The following is a 24,186-nucleotide window of genomic DNA, read 5'->3' as shown; positions in this document are numbered from 1 at the left end:
CTGATGAGCACGAGAGCTACGGAACTATACAACAGATGGAGGTAATCAGGTGTTTCCACTCAATGTTTTCTGCCCCTGAGGCATGCAGCCTTTTCAAGACCACAGAAGGCCACGGTTTGAATGCCAACACACAGTGCTGATGAAGGGCAGAATAGCAACCCAGACCATACACACAAATATAAGGGATGTTTGTCAGCCTGGCTCACAAAGGCTGTTTGAAGAAGCCTAAAAGCAATCACATGGATTGAATTCTTTTATCTGCTTTTATTCCTGAGGAAACAAAGCAGGATTTTCCCACCATCTGTGATAAAAATCTCCTTCACTTTGCATAGACAAGCTGTCAAATTCTCTTTTGGAGTTTCAGCATCATCTTTTCGTGCTTTGTTTCTTCAGGCTCCTCCTCTATCCACCTTATTGCAACCTCACCAAAAGCTAGTCTGCTATTAGTAACTCTGTGCAAATAGACATGGGACTATTGTAATCTCCACACCTATTCCTGCATAAACAGAAATGGTTTAGTGCAAAGAAGTGCTGAATCCTAGTAAAAATGTGTTATTTTCCCATGTAGTAGTGATCTATACTCATTGTAAATGCAGTTTTCCCAGCAGAAACTTGCCTGTGCTCAGGGTTTGCATTAGCCAAAGTGGCAGCGATAGGTCCAGACAAGCCCTACTACTTAAAATACCATGTCTCATCTCCAGAAATATTGAATGAAAGGGAGATAATGCTGCTTTTCCATCACTGCCATGCCAGATCTGAGCAGCACTGCCCTATTTACACACTGCCTTTGCTTACACACTGAGGGTTGTCTTGGTTACTGAGGCAAGGGGTGCTGAGGGAAAGTGATTCTGCAGCTCAGTCAATAGCATCTTGAGGGAGTTGGTGATATGACTGCTCAAGGGAGAAATGGGCTGCTCCAAGGGTATGTGCTGGAAAAGCCAGTTCCTGGGAGGAATGGATGACAGGAGAAAGTATAATGGAAAACAAAAAGATCTGGCTATGATTGTGATGCAATCAAAAATGTCTTGATACTGAGTTTTGTTACTTGGGTGCCAGCCACAAGGGTACAGAGATGCTGGGATCATAGCATCATAGAATCCCATGTTGGAAGGGACCTCAGGGATCATCTGGTCCAACCTTTCTTGACAAAGCATGACCCAGACATGATGTCCCAACACCCTGTACAGCCAAATCAAAGTAGTAGCCAAAAAAAGAAGGATCACCTCCTTCAACCTGCTGGCAATGCTCTGTCTACTGCAGTCAATGAGGTTTATGTGTCTTTGCATGAATGTGCATTCCTCGCTCATGGTCATCTTGGTGTCCCTCTGGAACCCCAGGTCCTTCTCTGCCAAGATGCTTTCCAACTGGTTGGTACCCAGGTTATCATGGTGCCTGGAGTTATTCTTTCCCCACAGACAGGAACTGGCATTTCCCTTTGCTGGACTTCATGAGGTGTTAGAATGTTTTCAGCAACATCCAAGTAGCATCCTTCCAAAAGGAGAAAACATACTCTGGGTATCAAAAACAGTCTTGAGAACATGAACCTGGAATTATTTTGTCACCAGGAAACAGATAACAAAAGGATTCATGGAATGGTTTGAGTTGGGAGGGACCCTAAAGCTCATCCAGCTCCAACCCCTGCCATGGGCAGGGGCAACTTCCACTGGAGCAGCTGCTCCAAGCCCCTGTGTCCAACCTGGCCTTGAACACTGCCAGGGATGGGGCAGCCACAGCTTCTCTGGGCAATGAATCCTACAAACCCAGTAAATCATCCATATCCCATGGCTTCATGGCTTTGAGAACTCCAGGGTTGGCTCCATGCAAGACCATCCTTGAAGGGGAAACCCGGAGCAGGATGGTAACTGCAGCCACTTGCTTGGATTCTTCAAGCCCCTCTGCCTATCGTGTTTGGATCCATCCAAACTGGTGGTGGGTCCCTCTGAGAGGGGAGATGGACCAACCTCTGAGCTACACCATGAGCTCCCAGCAGCACAATACCAGCCCCATCTGCTGTAGCTCTCTGGAATTACCAAGTGCATCGGGAGGTTTGTTTCTGATGGTTTCTCCATGGATTTTAAACTCACAACCTAATGTGAGCAGGATGGGGAATGACAAGAGTGTGCAATTAAATCCCAAATTTCACACCATCAAAGAGGTCAAGTTCTAGAAGGGCCTAGAACTTAGAGACCTCAAAGGACAACAGGGCTCATTAAACAACCATTCAACAAGTCTGGCTAGAAAAACCCTAACCTACAGGTTGCAAACAGAAAGAGTGGAGGTTTTAGGCTGACACATGATGATAGAGATAGGGACAATCGTCACGGCTCAAATCACAGCTGTAGCTGCAGACCCAGCCAAGACAGTTGTTGGATCAGGACATGTACGGATGTGCACTGTGGATGCCTTCAGACTGTGAGCTTGGGATGCCATTACAGCTAATGGGTTATAGCTTGTTGGGGACACATTGAAGATACTTGGCCCCCAGAAAGTAACCAGAAGCCAGACCTTGAACATCAATTCCTGTCACACACACCAATCCAGAAAGCTTCAAAATCCAAATCCCACCACATAATCACTTGGCACTGCAAATAAAGCAATAGCTACAGCTTGAGAAAGCAAGATGGACCTATTTTAGTGTGATGGGGTGGCAGTGTTCAAGGCCAGGTTGGATACAGGCACTTGGAGCAGCTGCTCTAGTGGAAGGTGTCCCTGCCCGTGGCAAGGGGCTGGAACTGGAAGAGCTTTAAGTTCCCTTCCAACATAAACCATTCTGTGATATGAGTCTATGCTTTCTTATATGAAACTATCAAGGAATGGTGGGTGGTAAGATTGCCAGTGGGATTAGGCTTTCATATGGATGTCCTGAACTCTAGATAGGATAGAATAAGACTTTAACTAGACAGTAGCTAAAAGAATAAAATTATAAAAGAAATAAGCTCTACATGATTTTGGCACAGCAAATAATTCCTGTTTTCTTGGTACTTGTTTTCCTCATGGGTATTTAATTACATGGACAGTCCATTCTTCATATGTTGCATAGGGAGATGTGGCTTCCAGAGAGGTTTTATCTCACATTTTATCCATTTGATGATGAAAAGGGTTGAGTTACATATGGGGTTTGTTAAAGGTTGCTTTCAGTTCTGCTGTAGGTTTGCAAGTTGAAGCATAGCAGAGATCCTGGTCCAGCAACAGACAGAACAGGTTGGTGTTCATACAAAACCTAAATCGTATGAAGGGAAATTAATCCATGTGAAGAATGCTCAATAATTGCCATGTAGCCTTAATTTTGAGACTACAGGAGTATTATCACATAGATAGTTTAATTATCCCTGTGTTTCTGTAAGGAATGGGCTGGAAATCAGCCTGGAAATACGGTTAATGCCTGAATTACATTCTGCTGGAGGCAGATGTTGTTTAACTTCAAGCATCTCCTTAATGATAAAGGCTGCCTGTCTGTCTCACACCAAATCTTCCCATTTTATGGGGTCAAGGGGCAGTAAAATGCCTTTACAAAGCGATTTGCAGATCATGAAAATGCAGTGTGTGACCTTAGGAGTCATTTGCCAGCAATGGTACTGGCAATAAAACGTCTGGCTGGGTGGTAGGAGATGCACATAAATTGCTTGTATTGCATTAACACTGACTGCACAAAAGGCTTCCGAGTTGTGATGTGCACATCCTTGACAAAGCTGTGTCCTAAATAGGTGTTTTTCCCAATCTTAAAAGCATCAGCATTTGGCTCTTTTTGATTCAGCATGGAAAATAAGCCTGGGTTCTGGTAAAACTGCTCTGGGGAAAGGATGGAGGCATCTGCTGCTTGGTAAAGGAGTTGGGCAAGAGCAATACTACAAGGATGTAAGTGGAATTGCCTCAGAGAGGACATGAAAATGGATGTGCAAGGTTAAGGCACACCTAAGGACCATCTAGGATAGCATCCTATATTCATCAGGGGCCTATGTGGATACCTAGGGCAGAATGGACAAGTCTGTAGAGATACTTCTTTGAAATACTCTTTCAGTCCAAAAATGAGGGGACATCAACCAAATCTGATAGGGACTGGGTTCAGCAGAGTGGAGGTGGATGGGAGGCCTGGATGGACAAGTGTTTGGAAAGCAGGGACTACATTAGGGGCTACTAACAAAACATAACACATCAGGCTTGGGAAATCACCAAAAGTGACATTTATGAAGGAAATTAGCTGAAGGATAGGAAAGTATTGTGAGGAAATCATAGAATCATAGAATGGTTTGGGTTGGAAAGGACCTTAAGATCATCCAGTTCCAACCCCTGCCATGGGCAGGGACACCTCACACTAAACCATGGCACCCAAGGCTCTGTCCAACCTGGCCTTGAACACTGACAGGGATGGAGCATTCACAACCTCCCTGGGCAACCCATTCCAGTGCCTCAGCACCCTCACAGGGAAGAACTTCTTCCTTAGATCCAACCTAAACTTCCCCTGTTTCAGTGAAGTCACACAGTCCCTTGGTGCTCACCAGCAGCCAGTTTGGAAACAGAACACTACCAGATGGGACAGATCATTTAATGTATGTTCCCAACTTAAGCACACTGTAACTCCACTCAGGAATGTATAATAACTGTTCAGGAACCCAAGTCCTCCTGATCTATTGCTGGTGAAGTTTTCTCCTTTGACAAAGGTGCCTAATGGAGAATGAAATCCTTGTGAACCTTTAAAACAGATCTTTCCCAAGGCTGCATTCCTCTGACAATGCCACCTCCTTGTGCAGTAACCAACAAGAGTGACTGGGGAAGGAGAAGAGGATGGATTCACCATATCACCATCCCATGGCTGCAAAACTCTCATCCACACAGATGTGGTCAACAGGGGAAGGACAGTTCCGTTACACCTGCACAACCACTGCACCAGGCAGTCTGTACTGCTGATAACTACAGCATCATCTGTGAATATACCCAGGAGTGGCAAAATGGAAGTACAAAAGCATCAGCATACACATTCCCAAATCCCAGTCCACACTTACTCATGCTGAAAGCCCCAGTAGAGGTATCTCTAGTGCTGGCTGCCTTGCCAGCTTATCTCAGGCTATTTCACACATTGTATTACATTTTCTCTGCTCTTAAACAGATTTTCATATCAGAACAGTCTCCTTATGTGTATTCCAGCAAACATCTAAATCCTCCTTTGGTTTTTTGTTACATATATAAACCAACCAGAAATAGATTTACTCCTCCAGAATTCTGATTGGAAACCTTCCTTTGAGATTGTCATTTCACCAAAACCTAAAATGCATCAGGGAAAGCATATAGAATCATAGAATAGTTTGGGTTGGAAAGGACCTTAAGATCATCCAGTTCCAACCCCTGCCATGGGCAGGGACACCTCACACTAAACCATGGCACCCAAGGCTCTGTCCAACCTGGCCTTGAACACTGCCAGGGATGGAGCATTCACAACCTCCCTGGGCAACCCATTCCAGTGCCTCAGCACCCTCACAGTAAAGAACTTCTTCCTTATCTCCAATCTAAACTTCCCCTGTTTCAGTCTGAACCCATCACCCCTTGTCCTATCACTCCAGTCCCTAATGAAGAGCCCCTCTCCAGCATCCTTGTAGCGCCCTTCAGATCCTAAGGTATCAAAAAGCAGGAACGAGTATGTTTCAGACAGGCTCTGTTGGGGCAGGGTATCTCTATGCCACAAGATTGCTTGCTCTACCTTTAGTTGACATCAAGCAATTTATATTCCACAGGCATAGCACTGCAAGAACATCTCCCTTGCCTGCAGCTTCATTTTGTGCACACAGCTCCCCCAGCACTTTAATTGTCCCATAAACTTGATGGAAAGGATTTGATGCAAAGAGCTGTTAAAAAGCCAAATGTCTTGAGCACTGCAACTAATGAATGGCTCCCAACGATTCCTGTTTCAATCTATATGCAAATGTGCCCTTTGGTTGGCTTCTGCAGGACTTTTCATTGCTGCATTACAGCTATCCAGGGATGCCTCAGACTCGTAGATCAGGCAGATACAAGGCATAAATGGGAGAAGACTTTAATTATTCAGTGTTTATGAGAAAGAGAATCCAAACAGTGGGCTTACACTTTGCTTTTTAGACTAACATGATTACAGATCAGCCCTTGGGAAGACCTACAGGAACGTTGATTTCCTTCCCCTCCCTTTCTTTGCTGACAAAACATATAGCACAACGAATCACTTAGCAAAGCTGAATGCATGTTATCCATTAACAGTGTATGTCAGGTCCAGGTAAACTCAATGCTCACAAAGCCCAGCGGGGAGATGGCTGTGAATGGACTGAAATAGTCTCTGCTATTCGTAGTCCCAGCAAGGGAAAACATCTCCTGGAGCATCAAACCCAAGTCTCTGTAAATGCCAATGGTCGCAACATCTATTAATGGACTGCACAGATCCCTTTACCTGCAGTGGAATGTGAGATTCTGGTCTTAGAAAGAAGAGTTAAACTGGAGTAGGTGAAGAAAGAGCTGCCACCAGCATGAAAGGGCTGCAGACCTCAGTTTACAATGAGGAAAAGAAGGGTTTTGTTGGATTTTGGTCACTCCTAAGAGTAGTAAGGAAAGGGATTGTTCCCTATACAAACACCTGAGAAATGGCAAGAAGGAGAAAGGACAATTTTAGCTAAAAGACAGCCACAAATACCCTCAGAAAGCACAGACATGAACACGTTAAGGACAGTCTCATTCATCCAGAGTGCATCATGGCATTGGAGTGGAACTGGACGACCTTAAGGTCCTTTCCAACCCAAACCATTCTATGACTATGATTCACCATCAGGACAATGGTGGCCTCAGCAAAGCCTTGGAGCAGCGATGTGCCCCTCACCAGGCTATGTGGTCATCTACATCCAGGGCCACCACATCCTTCTGGTCTCCACTAAAACCATCTCTCCTTTAAATAACAGGCAGAACATGCAGGAACGAGCTGGGCAGCCAAATGACTTGTCATGCTGCCAAGGCAGGAATTTAGGAAGCCCTCCTTCTTCATCTTCCCTTCCTTTGTGCATGGAAATGGGCTTGCCAGAAGCAATTTGCTAGTAACTAAAGCTGATAAGCTTGGCTCCCTGCAGGCTTCTGCTGGGGAACAATGTTGGCTTTTCTTCTGAGTTACTGGGTGGAAGACACAGGGTAGGAGCTCTGTGTGTTTTCCCCTTGCTTGGATCCATGCATTGCCCACTGTGCTCAGCTACCCAGAGCCAGCCCCTGAGGGACATCCCAGGGTGAGCTGGTTTGATGGGAGAGGGGAAGGGATGCGAAGCCACAGGATAACCTTCAGAATTCCTGGGTTTATAGCTGAAAAAGGGGGACAGAATACATCTATTCCTGCTACTTGCAATTGGGCACCACCATAAACAGCAGCTCTTTGGACTTCAGAGAGCAAAGTGGTTCAAGCATGACTCAGTTTGGACCTTTACATGGGGTAAACTGGTATAAAGTGACCTCAGGAAGAGTCTGTATTTGCCAACAACTGGGAAACCTTATTTCATTATGGAGGGGTCCTTGATCACCTTATCCATCATGCAGAGAGATGTTTGCAGTAAGCAACAAGTTCTACACAACCTATTTCCCTGATTTGGGGGTTGGAACTGGATGATCTTAAGGTCCTTTCCAGCCCAAACCATTCTATGATTCTATGTATAGAAAACAACTGAGTATCTTCTCTAAAAAGCCTATAGGAAGCTGAACACACACACACTGAATGTTAAGGCTTTGCTGTTAAAGGTTCTTGTAATACCTGCCTAGAGGTGATGGGCTGTGAACACTCAGGTGTTACAAGCACATCAATCACAAATGGTTCCAGGTTTATTCTCCAGCATCCAACATTCAGTACAGAAATAACCCTATGCTTTAGCTCTAGAAATAATCCTCATGTGCTAACACAGGGGCAGCATCACTCCTGCTCTGCTCCAGCTTTACTGCTGTAACACTACAGCTAAAAGCCCAAGAACTCAGCCCCATTTTCACACCAAAACAACCACATCCTGAGGTTTTAGGGATCCAAATCCCAGACTAGATCCTGGCACTGGCAAATTAGCATCTAGACAGATGGCATAAAGTCCTTTGTGGATGTTATCGGAGCCATCACCTTGTCCCCTTTACTGTAAGTTATTTTCACAATAGCACAAGTGGTGGAAGAAAAGACTGATGTCCCTGCATCACAGCTCTCCATTCACATCTCTATGTTAAGCACCTACCCTGGGTGCTTAGGGCTTAGGTAGAGGATGGAGAAACACATGCCCAGAAAGGAGATCCATCCTACACTCTGAAAGATAGGAAGGAAATCACTTCAGAATCCTCCTTTACTAGACAAGACACTTTGATTTTAGATAAATAGGAGTATAGTATGTGAGATTCAAGGTCTGCAAAGGGTGAATTCAGATCAATACATGGAAGACTATGAACCTGAAACACAGAGAGGTAACCACTGACAGAGAGATATTACAGGTAGCCTGGAGTGATGCTGTAGTTGTTACAGGGTATTTCTTAGAGCCACAACTGTCATTCTGAGCTTTCCAACTCATATATGAACTCTGTTTTAATTTGCACACCCATTTTCCTTGGCATCAGAGTTCGTGACATGGAGCCAACAAACACCTCTGAGCCTTTTGGAAGGAGAACCAAGCTCCTAATCACCCATCCCAAAATACAGCCTGTTTTTATTGGGCCACAGCTCCTGGTAGGTCAGGGCAACAGAGTAAAGAGCATTTCATTGCTCCATGAGATCTTGGGCATTACTTCCATGCTCAAAGCTATCCTCAGCTCTCCTTGTCACTGGTATAAACTGGTCCCACTTGAGGGGCTTCAGTGGTCCAGTGTTTTCTGCCCAGTTGCAGCCAAAAGCATCTTTGCCAAGACAGGCACAGAGTTAAATCAAGGTGTGTTGGGCAGATTTGCTCCATCACCTCAGTGCTTGACTGTGTTGACATAGCTGATGTCTCTATCTGCAGCCCCAACCCAAGATGTGAGGCAGCACTCTCAGTCCTCCCATGTCCTCATAGCAATGAGACAACCCAGAAGCCGAGCTTAAGTGAGACAAGTTATGCCTAGAGACAGGGAAAACACTAAGATCCAAAGCCCTAAGTTACTTCAGAATCTACATGAGACTTTACATTCAATTTATCAATTCAATTGCTTCTTAAATGCACAAAAGGATTCCAGTTTTACACAGCCCAAGCAGCCCTGTTCCTGGAAACTGAAAACCACTCCTGTACTACATCATTCATCAAGGCAGGCAGTAAGCTGTGTTATTCTTCTGCACATCACAGATAAGAGAATAGAAGTGGAACATTACATGAGGTTAAGCTGGACTCCTCACACAGAGCAATTATTGCCTCTAAGCCAATCAAGGATTAAGGCTAATGAATATCTCTGCATCTTGTAACAGTCCTTTTAGGGAAATAGAAGAGGATAAAAATAGCCTGACGTGACCCTTACCACCCAGAAATAAAAGACTTTCATTAGTCCTTCCTAAAGAGAGGAACACTTTGCTTACCTGTCGTAGAATAACCATGGTTCTTGTCTAAACACATCAGCAATCACCAGGAATGGACCTGAACCAAAAGAAATCAGCAGTTAATGAACTGAAATCTTTATTCATAGACCCAAGCTCAGGCTCTGCCCCAACCCTAAAGGGACAGATGCAGCCCCTAAGTGTGGAAGAGGGAGCACTTGTATTCCCAATGCTTTCGTAATACTAATTCCAGACAGTGAGAGACAATCCTCTAATACATCCAGATTAATTCCTGCACCGCGGTGAGGCTGGGACTGGAGCTGCTTATACAAGTCATATTTTGTAAACTGAGTCCTAGAAAGTTATCCAAGGATTAACCTGACAACCAGACTGATACTGATTTATCACATGTGTCATCGGGTCCTGTGGTACGGATTAAAGCGCATGGAGAAGGGGAGCCCTGTCCTTACAGCTCACAAGACTGGGTGGATTAGCATCTTGATATTAAAACTGCTCTCAGGAGAGGAAGGGAAATGCCAAGCCCAAACAAACTGCAACTAATACCTGGATTGGAATGAGCATATCCACACTCTGCTCCTGCCTGTTGTGCACATCATACCTGTGTGGGATTTACATGGGAAAGTACCACGCTGCTCCAGGGTTTGTTCCACATCACGGTGCTCCAAGCATTAAATGTGTTTAGTGTGTATGAATGGAAAATGCTTTCAAAGGATTGAAGTTTTACAGCTTTTAATCTCCAAGTCATCCTTGCTACAATCAGGAATGGTTGTATTTATGATGTGCATTATGCTATCGTAAATGCCTTGGGAAGCAGCAAAAGGGCACTCTGAGAGACACAATCCCTATGAGATGCTGGGGATGTGAAGGCTGGTGAAGGATGATCTTGCAGGACACAAGATATTCCCCTTCACAGTAACAAGGTGGTCCAGACTCATCACACAAACCTAAATACTATATTGCAGGTTTTAGCCATACCTCTTGGTGTTGTGCTTTTCCTACTAAAAGAATCATAGAATCACATTTTTTTGGGGTTGGAAAGGACCTTAAGATCATCCAGTTCCAACTCCCCTGCCATGGGCAGGGACACCTCACACTAAACCATGGCACCCAAGGATTCATCCAACCTGGCCTTGAACACTGCCAGGGATGGAGCATTCACAACTTTCATGGGCAACCCATTCCAGTGCCTCAGCACCCTCACAGGGAAGAACTTCTTCCTTATCTCCAACCACAACTTCCCCTGTTTCAGTCTGAACCCATCACCCCTTGTCCTATCACTGCAGTCCCTGATGAAGAGCCCCTCTCCAGCATCCTTGGAGCCCCCTTCAGACACTGGAAGCTGCTCTGAGGTCTCCACGCAGCTTCTCTTCTCCAGGCTCAACAGCCCCAACTTTCTCAGCCTGGCTCCATACAGGAGCTGCTCCAGCCCCTGTTCATCCTCGTGGCCTCCTCTGGACTTGTTCCAACAGTTCCATGTCCTTTTTATGCTGAGGACCCCAGAACTGCACACAATGCTCCAGGTGAGGTCTCACCAGAGCAGAGCAGAGGGGCAGGATCACCTCCTTTGCCCTGCTGGTCACGCTCCTTTGGATGCAGCCCAGGATACGGTTGCTTTCTGGGCTGTGAGCACACACTGCAGCCGGCTCATGTTCAGTTTCTCATTGACCAACACCCCCAATTCCTTCTCCTTGGGCTGCTCTGAATCTCTTCTCTGCCCAACCTGTAGCTGTGCCTGGGATTGCTCCGACCCAGGTGTAGGACCTTGCACTTGTCATGGTTAAACTGCATGAGGTTGGCATCAGCCCACCTCACAAGTGTGTCAAGGTCATTCTGGATGGCATTCCTTCCCTCCAGTGTATCAAGAACTGTTCTTTCAGGGACAGGAGGGAATAGCAAAGTCTTTCCACTCCCCTCAACTGTCTCCAGGTAAAATGTCCCAAAGAGACACAATATGGGACAGATATAAGGAAGAAGTTCTTTACTGTGAGGGCAGGGAGGTACTGGAATGAGATGCCCAAAGAAGTGGTAAATACACCATCTTTGGCAGTGTTCAGGGCGAAGCTGGACAGAGCTTAAGGCATCCCTGCCCATGGCAGGGGGTTGGAACTGGATGATCTTAAGGTCTTTTCCAACCCAAACAATTCTGTGATTCTATGACTTATAATAATGATAATAGTGATAACAGAATAATGAGAATATTGACAACACCCTGTGCCAGTGTCCCAGCACAGTTTACTGATGGCAAGGAGACTGATCTGTCTTCCCCACCAGCAGCAACTGCACTCGTCCCATTCAGTCATGTAGGACTTAGTCTTTGGTGCTGATCCTGCTGGCTGAGCTTTCTGTAGCTTCTCAGCTGCAGTGGGAACCACATCCTAGCTTCTAGAAAAGCAGGATTTATCTCTATTATCTCCTGCAGGGACTGCAGAGGCTCGACAGTATTACCAGTTATTCCCCTTTCCCTTGCCACGCTGCCTGCATCACCTCTGCATTTTACCAACCACATATTTGAAGGCAGGTATCTACCCCATTGACAGCTGTAGCAGTTTGCCATCTAAGTGCCTTCATCCCCTTAATGAAAACATACAGATGCTGAATGATCTATATGATCTCTCTGCCTTGCTTAGAAAAGGAACTGGTGTCCTAAGAGCAGCCAAAGCATCACTGGTCATTAGGAAATACTCACTAGACAGATACAGGCCACAGACTGTATTTGATGGATTCATTTTGCTCTCACATAGCTAACTGGTGGAAAATCATGCACCCACTTTAATGTCTGAAAGGCTGTGAGGAATTCTCCTCATTCTCAGTCTGAGAATCTCCTCTGGAGCACATTAAATTATTCCTCTTAATTCATATGGCTTGAAAATGACTTTCTAACCCTGCCAAGTTGTGAGTCCTGAGACAGACTGCCAAGGATGCTGAGGAGTCTCCTGCACTGGGAATAGTCACTGAAAGCTCAGCTTGACTCAAATCCAGCAATGGGTGAGGTTCTCCATAGGTCCTTCTCAGTTCTGTGGCATGATGATTGTAAAGGCAGCATTGAACACTGCATTGGGAAGCAGTTTCAGTTCCTTGGTTAAAGGACATCCATTATGGATAAGTCATCTTACAGTTCCCTGCCTCAGCTTCCCTCTCTGAAAACAGAGCGCTCACCCAAGAGGGGAGCCCCTAAGTATTCCAGTCATTATGTGCCTGTTAATCAGCCAAATGGCCTAGGTGAGCTTGTCCCATTGGGTGTCCAAGTGGCATGGGAGATGTCTTCCCTCTGGCTGGACCAGAGCCACAGGTTCAGGTCTCAGAACTGCTCCTTCAGGCATTCATCCTTCTGCTGCTGAAGCAAAGCACTGTCCTGTGGCTCCCAGCATAACAACTACCCTGTATGTGGACATCCTCCCACAGCAAGGGGTTTGGAACTGGATGATCTTTAAGGTCCCTTCCAACACAAACCATGCTCTGACTCTACGATCCCATTCCTCCCAGCCTGTGGTGATGTTGATCAAGTGTTGTGCCAGGTCTGGAAGAGTATTTAGATACCAAACACACTCTGCTTTTAAAGAGGACTTTGGTACCCAGAGCCTGTTGTGTAGTTTCAGTTATCTGTTTCCTGAAGGTCTAGTCTTGAGCCTAAGCCACCACACTTGCTCTCCTTCAATGCTTTGCAAGTCCCTTTGTGATGCTGCTGCAAGAGGTGTTGTACATAACGGGCAGTTGGCTTTTCCCACAGCTTGCTCAGCATGGAAAACCCCAAAAGGGAAGGGCAGCAGCAGACTGCCTGCCTTGTTCTTCCCACAGGGATCAGTCAGGAGGACTGGGCTTGTTTGAGCACCAGAGAGATCAGCTACCTGCTTATTCATGGGAGTCCTGGTAGAGCAAAACAGCCATCTGGACCCTGCATCCCTCACTGGCAGGTGAGCATAGGGCACTTCAATCCCACCTTCATCTCCTCTGTGAAGCTCTAAAGCTGCTTGTGATATGGGAAATGAGCTGGGCTAAACAAATGCACCCAGCACCTTCCCCAGGTCACTCACACATAACATGACCTTCATCAGGGGCTGCAGCGACAGGACAAGGGGTGATGGGTTCAGACTGAAACAGGGGAAGTTTAGGTTGGATATAAGGAAGAAGCTGTTCCCTGGGAGGGTGCTGAGGCGCTGGCACAGGGTGCCCAGAGAAGCTGTGGCTGCCCCATCCCTGGCAGTGCTCAAGGCCAGGTTGGACACAGGGGCTTGGAGCAGCTGCTCCAGTGGAAGGGGTCCCTGCCCATGGCAGGGGTTGGAGCTGGATGAGCTTTAAGGTCCCTTCCAACCCAAACCATTCTATGGTTCTATCAACACAAGCTCACAAAGACACCCTTCTGGAAACTGTATTTTCTATGCTAAATGTGGTTCTTCTAACAGCTTTCCTGGGTATCACTGGTTGAGCATCATCTGAACAGAGCATCTGCAGGAGCCAGTGGATGAGGCTGAATGGGCTTTAGACTATCTCTGGATGCAGAATGATGTGTGACATGGAACTATACATGCCAATTGCTTGCAAGCAGTGGTCAACAGAAGCCAAAGAGTGCTTCAGTAGAAGGTCTCCACCAGAGTGACCTCCCCCATGGTTTTCTTGGTTCTGAAGACACCTCAAATGCAAGAGGAACCTGACAGATCTTAGCTCTGGAAGGGGAAAGTCTGAGGAACCCGGATGAAGCCATTATCCTGCAGCTGCAAAGAAGGGGGTTGCTAGTCTAATCTCTTTAACTAGCATTTCTGCACCACTTGTTGGCACGTTAGGACCAGAGTCCAGCCACATGACTGGCCATACTGCCTGGGGTAGTGTTAATCCTCCAGAGCACATGGCCATTAAGGTTAGGAGAAACTCAGCTATTTCATTCTAAATGCAAATTCTGCTTCTTTCTCCTTATTTCCATGTTCCAAGTGATTTTCCTGCCTGTAAATGCAGTGAAGTAAATGAGTACTTCATTCACACCCACATTCAGTCACAGCCTGTCCCCTTCTGCACCCAGCTTGGTGTAAAGAGAACACTGGGCACTTCATGGTGTAAATAAACCCCAGAGTTCATTCACCTTACATCTACTTGAGCTGACTGACAGAAACCTAATATATCACCTTAGCTGAGCAATGAGGTTTAACACATCGATGCTCTCTGCACACTGCTGCATTCACCTCCTGCCCTCCAGCAAGGGATCCGAGGAAGATTAAGGATTTTGCAATGTGTTTTACTGTTCATCTGAGTAATGGTGAAGGAAAAGGTCATTGGAGACAAACGCCTTTGTCCTCACCAGAAAGCAGGATTTAGATGGAGAAGAAGAATGATGGTCCTTGAATGAGGTTAAACTAACAAACCCATTAGGTTTCAGGTTCTCTAACTGCTCAATGTGCATGACACCAAGTAGAGAGGAAGAAGACTGTCACTACGGACCAGTCCTTCAACTCTTTGTCCATGCTTGGGAAGCATCCTTCCTAGGCCCCCTAATCAGAGCCAGGGCTTTCAGTCTGATAATAATCATCCACCTTCTTCTTGACTAACAAGTGTCTTCCCTGCAAGCCTGATCAAGATGCAAGCTCTCGACAGAAACAAACCACTATTACTCCAGCAAATCAGCTCCAAAGGTCAAATCATGCTTAGTGTCTAAATGAAGTATCTTGTTCTCATAAACATTTGCCTTGCCAGCTGAGGCCAGGCATATCTTACCAACCACAAGTGACCCTGCAGATAGACCCACATGGCAGGATTCTGCTTCACTGCTGCACCTCCACTTCCCTTGTATCAGGGTCTCATGCACCACTTGGCCTGGAGTGGTGATCAAGGAGGAACAACAGGATGATAACCTGTGGCTGAGAACCTCTTTGCAAGGGGCAAAATCAGACTGGGTCCTCTCTATGACATGGCCTGTATCTACTGGTTTGTCTGAGCTTCAGCATCTGGTAGCTGACTCTGAGGGACTCTTCATTAGGGACTGCAGTGATAGGACAAGGGGTAACAGGTTGAAACTGAGACAGGGGAAGTTTATGTTGGATATAAGGAAGAAGTTCTTTCCTGTGAGGGTGCTGAGGCACTGGAATGGGTTGCCCAGGGAGGTTGTGAATGCTCCATCCCTGGCAGTGTTCAAGGCCAGGTTGGGCAGAGCCTTGGGTGCCATGGTTTAGTGTGAGGTGTCCCTGCCCATGTCAGGGGGTTGGAACTGGATGATCTTAAGGTCCTTTCCAACCCAAACCATTCTATGATTCTATGATCTGGTATCTGTTCCCTGGAAAAGCACTTACAGATAACTCCCATCAGTTCCCACTCCACTTTTCAATGAAACACTCAGGCTCTCTCAGTAGGAACTTCAGATCATTTGCCATGGTGTCTGAGCCCATTGTGAATAAAGCTTAGGTAAGTCTGATCTGCCACTCAGTGCTGCCTGGGATATCCCTGTTTCCTTAGGCTGCAGCTTCCCATTTTCCCATTCTCTCTTTTTACATGGAACAAAGATGCATTCCCATTAAAAACAACAGCACTGTCTGAAATGCAACAGCAACAGGAATTCACCCAGAGCATTCCCTGTGTTCTTACACACAGGATGACACTCCATGACTTTTTACTATGAACAAAGAGTAAGAGACTCTCGTGATGGAGACGTGAGGACACAGCGAGCAGCACTGAGCGATGCTGCCTGCCTCCATGCTGGGAAAGGTCCCTTATGGACACCTTAACTGCCACCTCCGCATGGATGGATCAGCCTGAGGTCATGTTGGCAGGTGACATCAGTAGTGTGAGGGAGCTGTCACCTCAGCAGGGCAGGTCACCACAGCAACACACTGCAGAAAGCAGCAGCAGTACCATTTGCATCCATGACACAGCCTGTATGCAAGGTCTGTATGCCCTGAGAGGTGGTCAGCACAGTGTGATTCCCTGGAATAACGCTGATCCAAGCTCATTGAAAGACAAGGAAAACCTTTCATACAACCTTTGTGTCAGACCTTGAGGGGCCACCAGCTTTCCAGGGAATGCTGGTGTAAGGATATATAGGAATAACTGATTTGAATAAGAGGTGCGTTTTAGTGTAAAGGGTTACATCCCCATCAGCTCTGGGTCCAGCTCTGAGAGATTCAGGTGGACCTACAAGCTGATATGTAAAGGAATAGGTGATGGAGGGGTTAAGGTCCATCATAAAGCCCTGGATCCTTAGAAAGGCTCCTCCATTTAATCATGGACACGATGCTGTTGAACTAAATGACAGCCTGAAAAGGATGTATTCCCTGTATTAGGGAATGTGCAGTTTTTTCTCCAGCTATTCCCATAGAATTCAGCTTTATGGTGATGTGAGCCACAGGATTAGGGACTAATTAGATTTGAGGGTACCCCCGCTGGGATTCTCCTTATGGTGGCAGGATGCTGTTCCCAGAAAACTCAATGTAAACCCAACCTTTCCTACCCAGCAGAACACAGCCAACCTGCTAATTGCTTAGCCAAATAACTATAGGGAGATCAGACTGCAGGCACCAAGGTAGTGAAATAACCCAGGGTGGGAGCAATATTGATGCATTGGATGGGAACTTTGCATTTCTGTGCATTAGTTGTTGGGTTTTCTTTCATGCAAGGAGCTCAAAGTGCAGTGCTAATGTGCACTGCAGCCTGTCATTCTGCAAGTGCAACTGAACCCAGGGAAGTGATGCTCGTAACTGAAACCACCAATAAAGAGGGTGTAATCGACTACTGAATCTACTAAGATGACTGACAAAGAGGTGTCAGGGATTGTGCAGTAGGTAGAGTTTCCAGCCAAAGACTTCAGGCCCCAAAATCAGGGCCTGATTTTCAATAGATCTCAGATAGAACTGAAAGCTGCTGAAGAATCTGGCTTCTCCCTGAGAAGTGAGCACTTAAACCATGTCCTGAGCTCTCCTCATCAGTCAGACTGACCATGGACCAGCTAAAAACGTAATCACTGTTGTTTCTTTTGACCCAGGTAAAAAACCTCCCTGGCCAGACCTCCAACAGTATGAAATGGGTGAGATACAACTGACTTAAGTGGACCTGCAGGCATCAATCACGGCCCATGATGACAGCTCCAAACTGGACATTCTCTTTGCCTTTGCAAAGCATCGCACTGGCCATAGAATCATAGAATAGTTTGGGTTCGAAAGGACCTTAAGATCATCCAGTTCCAACCCCCTGCCATGGGCAGGGACACCTCACACTAAACCATGGCACCCAAGGCTCTGTCCAACCTGGCCTTGAACACTGCCAGGGATGGAGCATTCAGAACTTCCCTGGGCAACCCATTCCAGTGCCTCAGCACCCTCACAGTAAAGAACTTCTGCCTTAGATCCAATCTAAACTTCCCTTGTCTAAGTTTTAACTCATTGCCCCTTGTCCTATCCCTACAGTCCCTAATGAACAGTCCCTCGCCAGCATCCCTATAGCCCCCCTTCAGATACTGGAAGGCTGCTATGTGAAAGGACAGTGAAAGGACAACAGAAATTCAACTCAAGCTGGAGGATCTCAGAGTTTTTGTTCATCTGCATAGAATCACAGATTCATAGAACTGGAAGGGACCCTCAAAGCTCATCCAGTCCAAACCCCTACAATGAGCAGGGACATCTTCAACTAGATCAGGTTGCCCAGAACCACATCCAGCCTGGACTGGTGCATCCCCCACCTCTCTGGGCAACCTGTGCCAGTGTTTTACCATCCTTATGGTAAAAGAATTCTTCCTCATGTGTAGCCTGAATCTTCCCTCTTTCAGTTTAAAACCATTACCCCTCCCAAAATCACCTCCATGACTATAGGGACAAATAACTGTTTCCAAGGCCTGATTCACTCCATCTGCTGGAGGAGTCAGCATTAGTTCTGTCTATAGACTACAGAGGAAGACTGAGGTGACTGGTTTCATTTGTATGTCCTCTCCTTTCTCATAGAATAACATAAAGGTTTGGGTTGGAAGGGACCTTAAAGCTCATCCAGTTCCAAACCCTGCCATGCTTCCACTGGAGCAGCTGCTCCAAGCCCCTGTGTCCAACCTGGCCTTGAACACTGCCAGGGATGGGGCAGCCACAGCTTCTCTGGGCACCCTGTGCCAGCGCCTCAGCACCCTCACAGAGAACAGCTTCTGCCTTATCTTCAACCTAAATCTCTCCTATTTTAGTTTGAACCCATCATTCCTTGTCCTATCACTGCAGCTCCTGATGAAGAGTCGCTCTCCAGCATCCTTGTATCCCGTTTGTTTCTCCTATCCCTGTGTTCCCTGACCAGCTAGGAACATGTCAAAAGACCACATAGCTGACTCTGTAGGACTGATTTTGCCCTCAGATCTCCATCTGAAGGGTCTCGGTAGCAGTACCACAGAGAGAGACACCTCAACTGAATGCATCTTAGCCAAACCAGCTACCTTAAAGCAAGAAACCACAGAAAACTCCCTCCTCTGGCAAGTCCAGAGAACCAATCTGATGCTTCTGTTCATCTGAGAGTAGCCAGGACATGGACATCAATTTTTTAAGCCTCCAGCAGGAGGTTCAATAGATTTGCTCTGCATTCAATCCCCTAAAAAGCCCATCAGGTGGAGAACCTGAACAAAGGACCTGACCTCTTCTCCCTCCCTGTGCTTTCACGTAGGCAGAGCAGAACAATGGACCACTGTGGCATCCGATCCCAGCTCACAGCACAGCATCCTGCGGAGGGCAATTTCCTGAGCCTATTTCAACAGCCACAATAATTAATCAAATAAAGTATCCTTTTGCAAGGAGGGCAGCTGTAATTTCAGCATAATCCAGAGCTCAAGGGCTGAGGTAAAACACTGCTCCTGCAAATGGTGCTTGCGGTCTCCGTTCACCTCTATTTTATCCATAGGTGAACTCCCAGTCTTGCTAAAGTCTACAGATGGGGCCTGGCACATGACAAGAACAATTAGGAGTAAAGTCTATATTGGAAATGGAGGGTGGTTTAGAACATGAGGATGTTCTTCTCCTTGGAGTAGGGATGTTCTGCACAATGCTGGGCTGTACTGGAAGATCATAGAATCATAGAATAGTTAGGATTGGAAAGGATCTTAAGATCATCCAGTTCCAACCCCTGCCACAGGCAGGGACATCTCACACTAAACCATGGCACCCAAGGCTCTTTCCAACCTGGCCTTGAACACTGCCAGGGATGGAGCATTCACAACCTCCCTGGGCAACCCATTCCAGTGCCTCAGCACCCTCACAGTAAAGAACTTCTTCCTTAGATCCAATCTAAACCTCCCCTGTTTCAGCTTTAACCCATTACCCCTTGTCCTGTCACTATAGTTGCCAGTGAAGAGCCCCTCACCAGCATCCCTGTAGCCCCCTTTAGACACTGGAAGCTGCTCTGAGGTCTCCACGCAGCTTCTCTTCTCCAGGCTCAACAGCCCCAATGTTCTCAGCCTGGCTCCATACAGGAGCTGCTCCAGCCCCTGATCATCCTCGTGGGATGTGCACACAACCAGGATGAGAGCTCAGATCCTGCCTATTCATGCTCAGGGAACTTCAATTAGTTCCCAATAGACCAACAAGTGTTGGTGGCATAGCCACAGACCTGCTTCTTCATGGGCTGCCCAGCCCCTGCCATTGACAGAGCAAGGAACTTGATGATCTTAAGGTCCTTTCCAACCCTAACTGTTCTATGATTCTAAGGTATATACGTAGATCATAGAACAGTTAGGGTGAGGTGGTAATTGACTTCAGGCTGATGTGCTTTTCAAGGTTTTGTAATGAATTCAGGGATTCAGAAGGAAATCCATGTGTGGTACATCCTGGTTTGGGCCAGGTTTGGGAGGCAGCAACCTCCTCAATCATCCAGGCTCTGCTAGCCCTGTAGTTGAACCAGACACTGGCCCTTTGGTTGTATTGCTCAGGCAGCCACAAAGACTCTGTCTATAGGTTGATAACAACTCCGTGAAGATCCAAGGGAAAGTTTGTGTGCATGTATATACATCTATGATTCTATAGATATATATATATGCACATACTATATAGAATGATACATATATGCCCTAGATATATATACTCTGGCCAATCCCATATTACTGGCTCCAGTTAGGAATAACTGGGCCATGTTATGAAGGAGATTAGACTGGATCATCTCCTTGGCCCTCTGAGCTTTCTATCTCATGAACACACAAACCCACAGGCCCTGCTCCAAGACAGAGGGCAGGAGAAAGAGCACTGCACCCAGTGCAGGATGGGACTAGGGCCTCAAAATGAAGTTTATGGGGTGTCAGGTCTCCTGTGACACACTGGAGCTTGTTCCTGAAGTGGTTTCAGGAGGACTTAGGTACTTGGGTTCTAAGTCCCATCAAGGGCTGCCTTTTAGAACAGTCTGTAGATGATCTGCCATCACCATGGGTGACATATGGCATAGGTAAGATCTGAACTTAGCTGGATTGATAACCAGTTCAATAACACAATTACTAACCCACTGCTGCTTTCTGCTATGGAAAGGTTCATTAAACAGAGTCTTTACTACAGCCACCATTAGTAATCACTCCAGGGAGCTATGATGCTCTGTTATTCCCTCACAAATCCCAGCCTACTTACAGAGGAGGGGATGTTATCCACATTTGACACAGAGAGAAACTGAGGCATGAAGGGAGGATGTGGCTTCTCCCAAGGTCACACAGGAGAACAAGGAAGGTGAGATGAGGTCCTTCCCAACCCTATGTGCCTCTTGCAGACACCCAAGTCTGTGCCTATGACTCCAGATCAAAATGCCTTTAATAAAGGCAGCTCCTGTGCTCTTCTCTGTCCTTAACTTGTCCTAATAAGCAGCTGTCTCACCCTCTACTCTTGCTGGTCTCTTATGGCCTTGGCAGTGTGGAATCTCTCCCTTCAGTGCTATTAGTGCTGGCAGGAGCAGGACTTCTCCAAGCTGTTATAATCCCATGAGTTTTCTTCTCAGCAGGAATCTCTTTGCTGTGATTTTCAATGAAATCCTCCCTCTGCTGCCCCAACACTATCCTCTTATGGACCTGAAGACATTCAGGATGGCCCTTTAGAGGCTGGGGCCAGCCTCCAAATACAGGGACTAGTAGGATGAAGTGGGTTCAGATCAGAAGATCCCAGCCCTGGTTTATCCTGCTGAGTCTCCTGCTGACTCCAAAGGGTGTTTTGTTTGAACAGGGACTGTACACATTAAATGGAGACTCTGCCCTGTGCTTCCAGGGTGCCTTTGGTGCAATCACCATCACATCCCTCAGGGCAGCATCTGTAATAACCTGGATGAGAGGGGGATGGACACTCCCTGACTCATTGGCTGCACATGTAAAAGGTTATAGGAGCTTTTCAGCTGTGGGAGCTGAGTCACAGGGGCTGTTTGCTGCTTCATCTGCTGCTCTTCACCTTCTGGTGGTGTGCAGAGCTGCTCTGTGATCACCTGGCTGAGTTGAGTCATGGGTCTTTGCCAAAGAAGAGCTAAACTAAAGGCATATGAGAGGGGAGACTGAGCTGAGCTCTTAGGCAGAAGCTGTTCCCTGGGAGGGTGCTGAGGCGCTGGCACAGGGTGCCCAGAGAAGCTGTGGCTGCCCCATCCCTGGCAGTGCTCAAGGCCAGGTTGGACACAGGGGCTTGGAGCAGCTGCTCCAGTGGAAGGGGTCCCTGCCCATGGCAGGGGTTGGAGCTGGATGAGCTTTAAGGTCCCTTCAACCCAAACCATTCTATCAGATATTAGCTGTTACAGACACAAAGTCTTTGCATCCCCAAAGAGCTTGGATGTGCAGAAGAAGCAGAGGTTCCAGGAGGTGAAGTGCCATTGCTCCATGGCAAATTCCCATCTTGTGAAGAGCAGAGTCAGAAATAACAATAGAAGTCCCTGTATGAGTGGCAGAATGAGCAAAGTCTCATTTTTAACCACAAACCTCAGAATAAGATGATTTCCTGATGGTCAATAGGGCATAATCCCCCCAAGAAGCCTGTCCTGCAGACGGAGCATTCAGAACAGCTTTCTCACCCAGCCTGGGCAATGCGGTGTCCAACAGGAGCTGGCATCATGCTGCAGGGCACTGGATTTCTCCTATGTATGTTCATGAAGTGATGAACAACTTCATTTCCTTGCTACAGCTCTGCTGCATCTGACTTGAACTCGCTCAGCAAACTCCTGTGATGAGGTGACACATGCAAAGAGCTGGGCAGTGTGGCCACACAAGCATGGTTTCCTATGGAAATCAGACTAGATGAGTCATCTCCAACAGGTACTCATCTTGCTCCAGTTCTAACAAGCCTGTTCCCACCCCTGTTTGCAGGGTTTTGAGGTATCCCTCCAAGGGAAGGGGTGGCCGTTGTGATTTGCTCTCAGCTCCCCATAGGAAATCTGTGCTGGAGACAGGACTGAGTCCCTGTGCTGAGTTCAACAGTGCAGCTCCACCTGAAAAGCTTGACTCTTGTTCCAGCCCTTTCTACCCAACATCTTCCCTGATTGCTGAGCTCAGTGCTTGGGAGGACAGGATCCGATTACCCCAAGCAGTGATGTTTGGTGTATAATAGATATAACAGGGCACTGGGGGAGATCCAAAGGGTTATTTCTCAGAGTAAAAGGTTGCCCAAGCAGCTTTCTGTTACCCACCACCCTGTACTGGTATAATTAACCTGAATGAACATCAGGTCCTGATCTGTTCCATCATGGTATCCCAAGGTGAAATGGCTCTCAACAGTGTTTTGGCCAAGATCACCCTCTTGTCTCCTCATTTTGGGTGCAGACATGACATTTAGCAATGGAGAAAGCAAAACCTCAGTACAACATATCTGAACCTCACACCTCAGAAGTTCTCTTCACTGTGGGACAAGGACCTGCTCCATCACCCACAAGCACTGGGCAAAGCATCCCTTGTATCACTGCTGGAGGATGGGAGGGATGGTGTCCTTGCAGCATCCCTGCTCTAAGAGACCTCCCTGGTGTGACAGCAGATTGGGCTGACATACTCATTAATACTTTATAAGTCTCCATGTATTGCTTTACTGAATTACATGAAAGATCTAATAGTTCCTGCTATGGATCCTGATCCACAGGTGGGTTGTGTCTTGGTACCCCAAGCACCCTCAGATAGTGGGCAGCTCTGAAAGCCTGTAGGAATGAAAGGAAGGAAAGCTTTATCCATCCTTTTCTTGGATCAAGGATGCTGTATCACCACCAGCCTGGCACAGGGGCATCTTTGGGAGGTGTTAACACAGGTAGGCTTGAAGTACCCCATGGGGGCTTGAAGTAAATCCAGCAATACAATGTTTTCTCATGTCAGTGCCAAAGGTTGCTCTGTGCCCTTGTAGCTCTCCAGCATGCAAAACCCACACCAAATCCACATCAAGCCACCTATGCCTCCCATTTTCCTGGGCTTTTATTCCAAAGAGATACCACAGAAGTTTGGGTTATCCTGACTCTTTTCCACCGGGATTAAAAGCAGCCACCAAGCTGAAGAGCAAAGGGGGATCACCTTCCTCACCAGACAGCCCTCTGTGTTCAGCTTCTCAATGGGCTCAAATGAGGCTTTTGAATGGAGGTTACAGGTGAAATAAGCACCCCCTTTATTCCTCCAGATCAAAACCTCCTGCAGGCTGTAGGAGAGACAAGCCCTATGAGTGTGTGTGTGTGTGGAGTTCATCTCAGCTCAGGGTAAATCTGCTGGCCTTGGTGGCACTGATCCCGCAAAGCTGAGGGATGAGAGGAAGCAGGACAGAAATAGCTGGGGGAACACAATGTAATAGCAAGCACCACTG

General features: G+C 46.8%; 1 protein-coding gene across 1 annotated transcript in view; it reads right to left on the bottom strand.

Moving 5' to 3' along the window:
* The window catches only part of MYO7A (myosin VIIA), a 104,556-nt gene that overhangs the window by 75,241 nt on the left and 5,129 nt on the right, over positions 1–24,186 (bottom strand). The window contains 1 exon segment of the mRNA XM_034074426.1: positions 9,500–9,557. Within this exon segment, the coding sequence (XP_033930317.1) occupies positions 9,500–9,517 (18 nt within the window). The 5' untranslated portion in view covers positions 9,518–9,557.

The sequence above is a fragment of the Melopsittacus undulatus genome, chromosome 2 (genome assembly GCF_012275295.1).
Source record: "Melopsittacus undulatus isolate bMelUnd1 chromosome 2, bMelUnd1.mat.Z, whole genome shotgun sequence".
NCBI lineage: Eukaryota > Metazoa > Chordata > Aves > Psittaciformes > Psittaculidae > Melopsittacus > Melopsittacus undulatus.
This window is presented reverse-complemented; position numbering and strand designations above follow the sequence as displayed.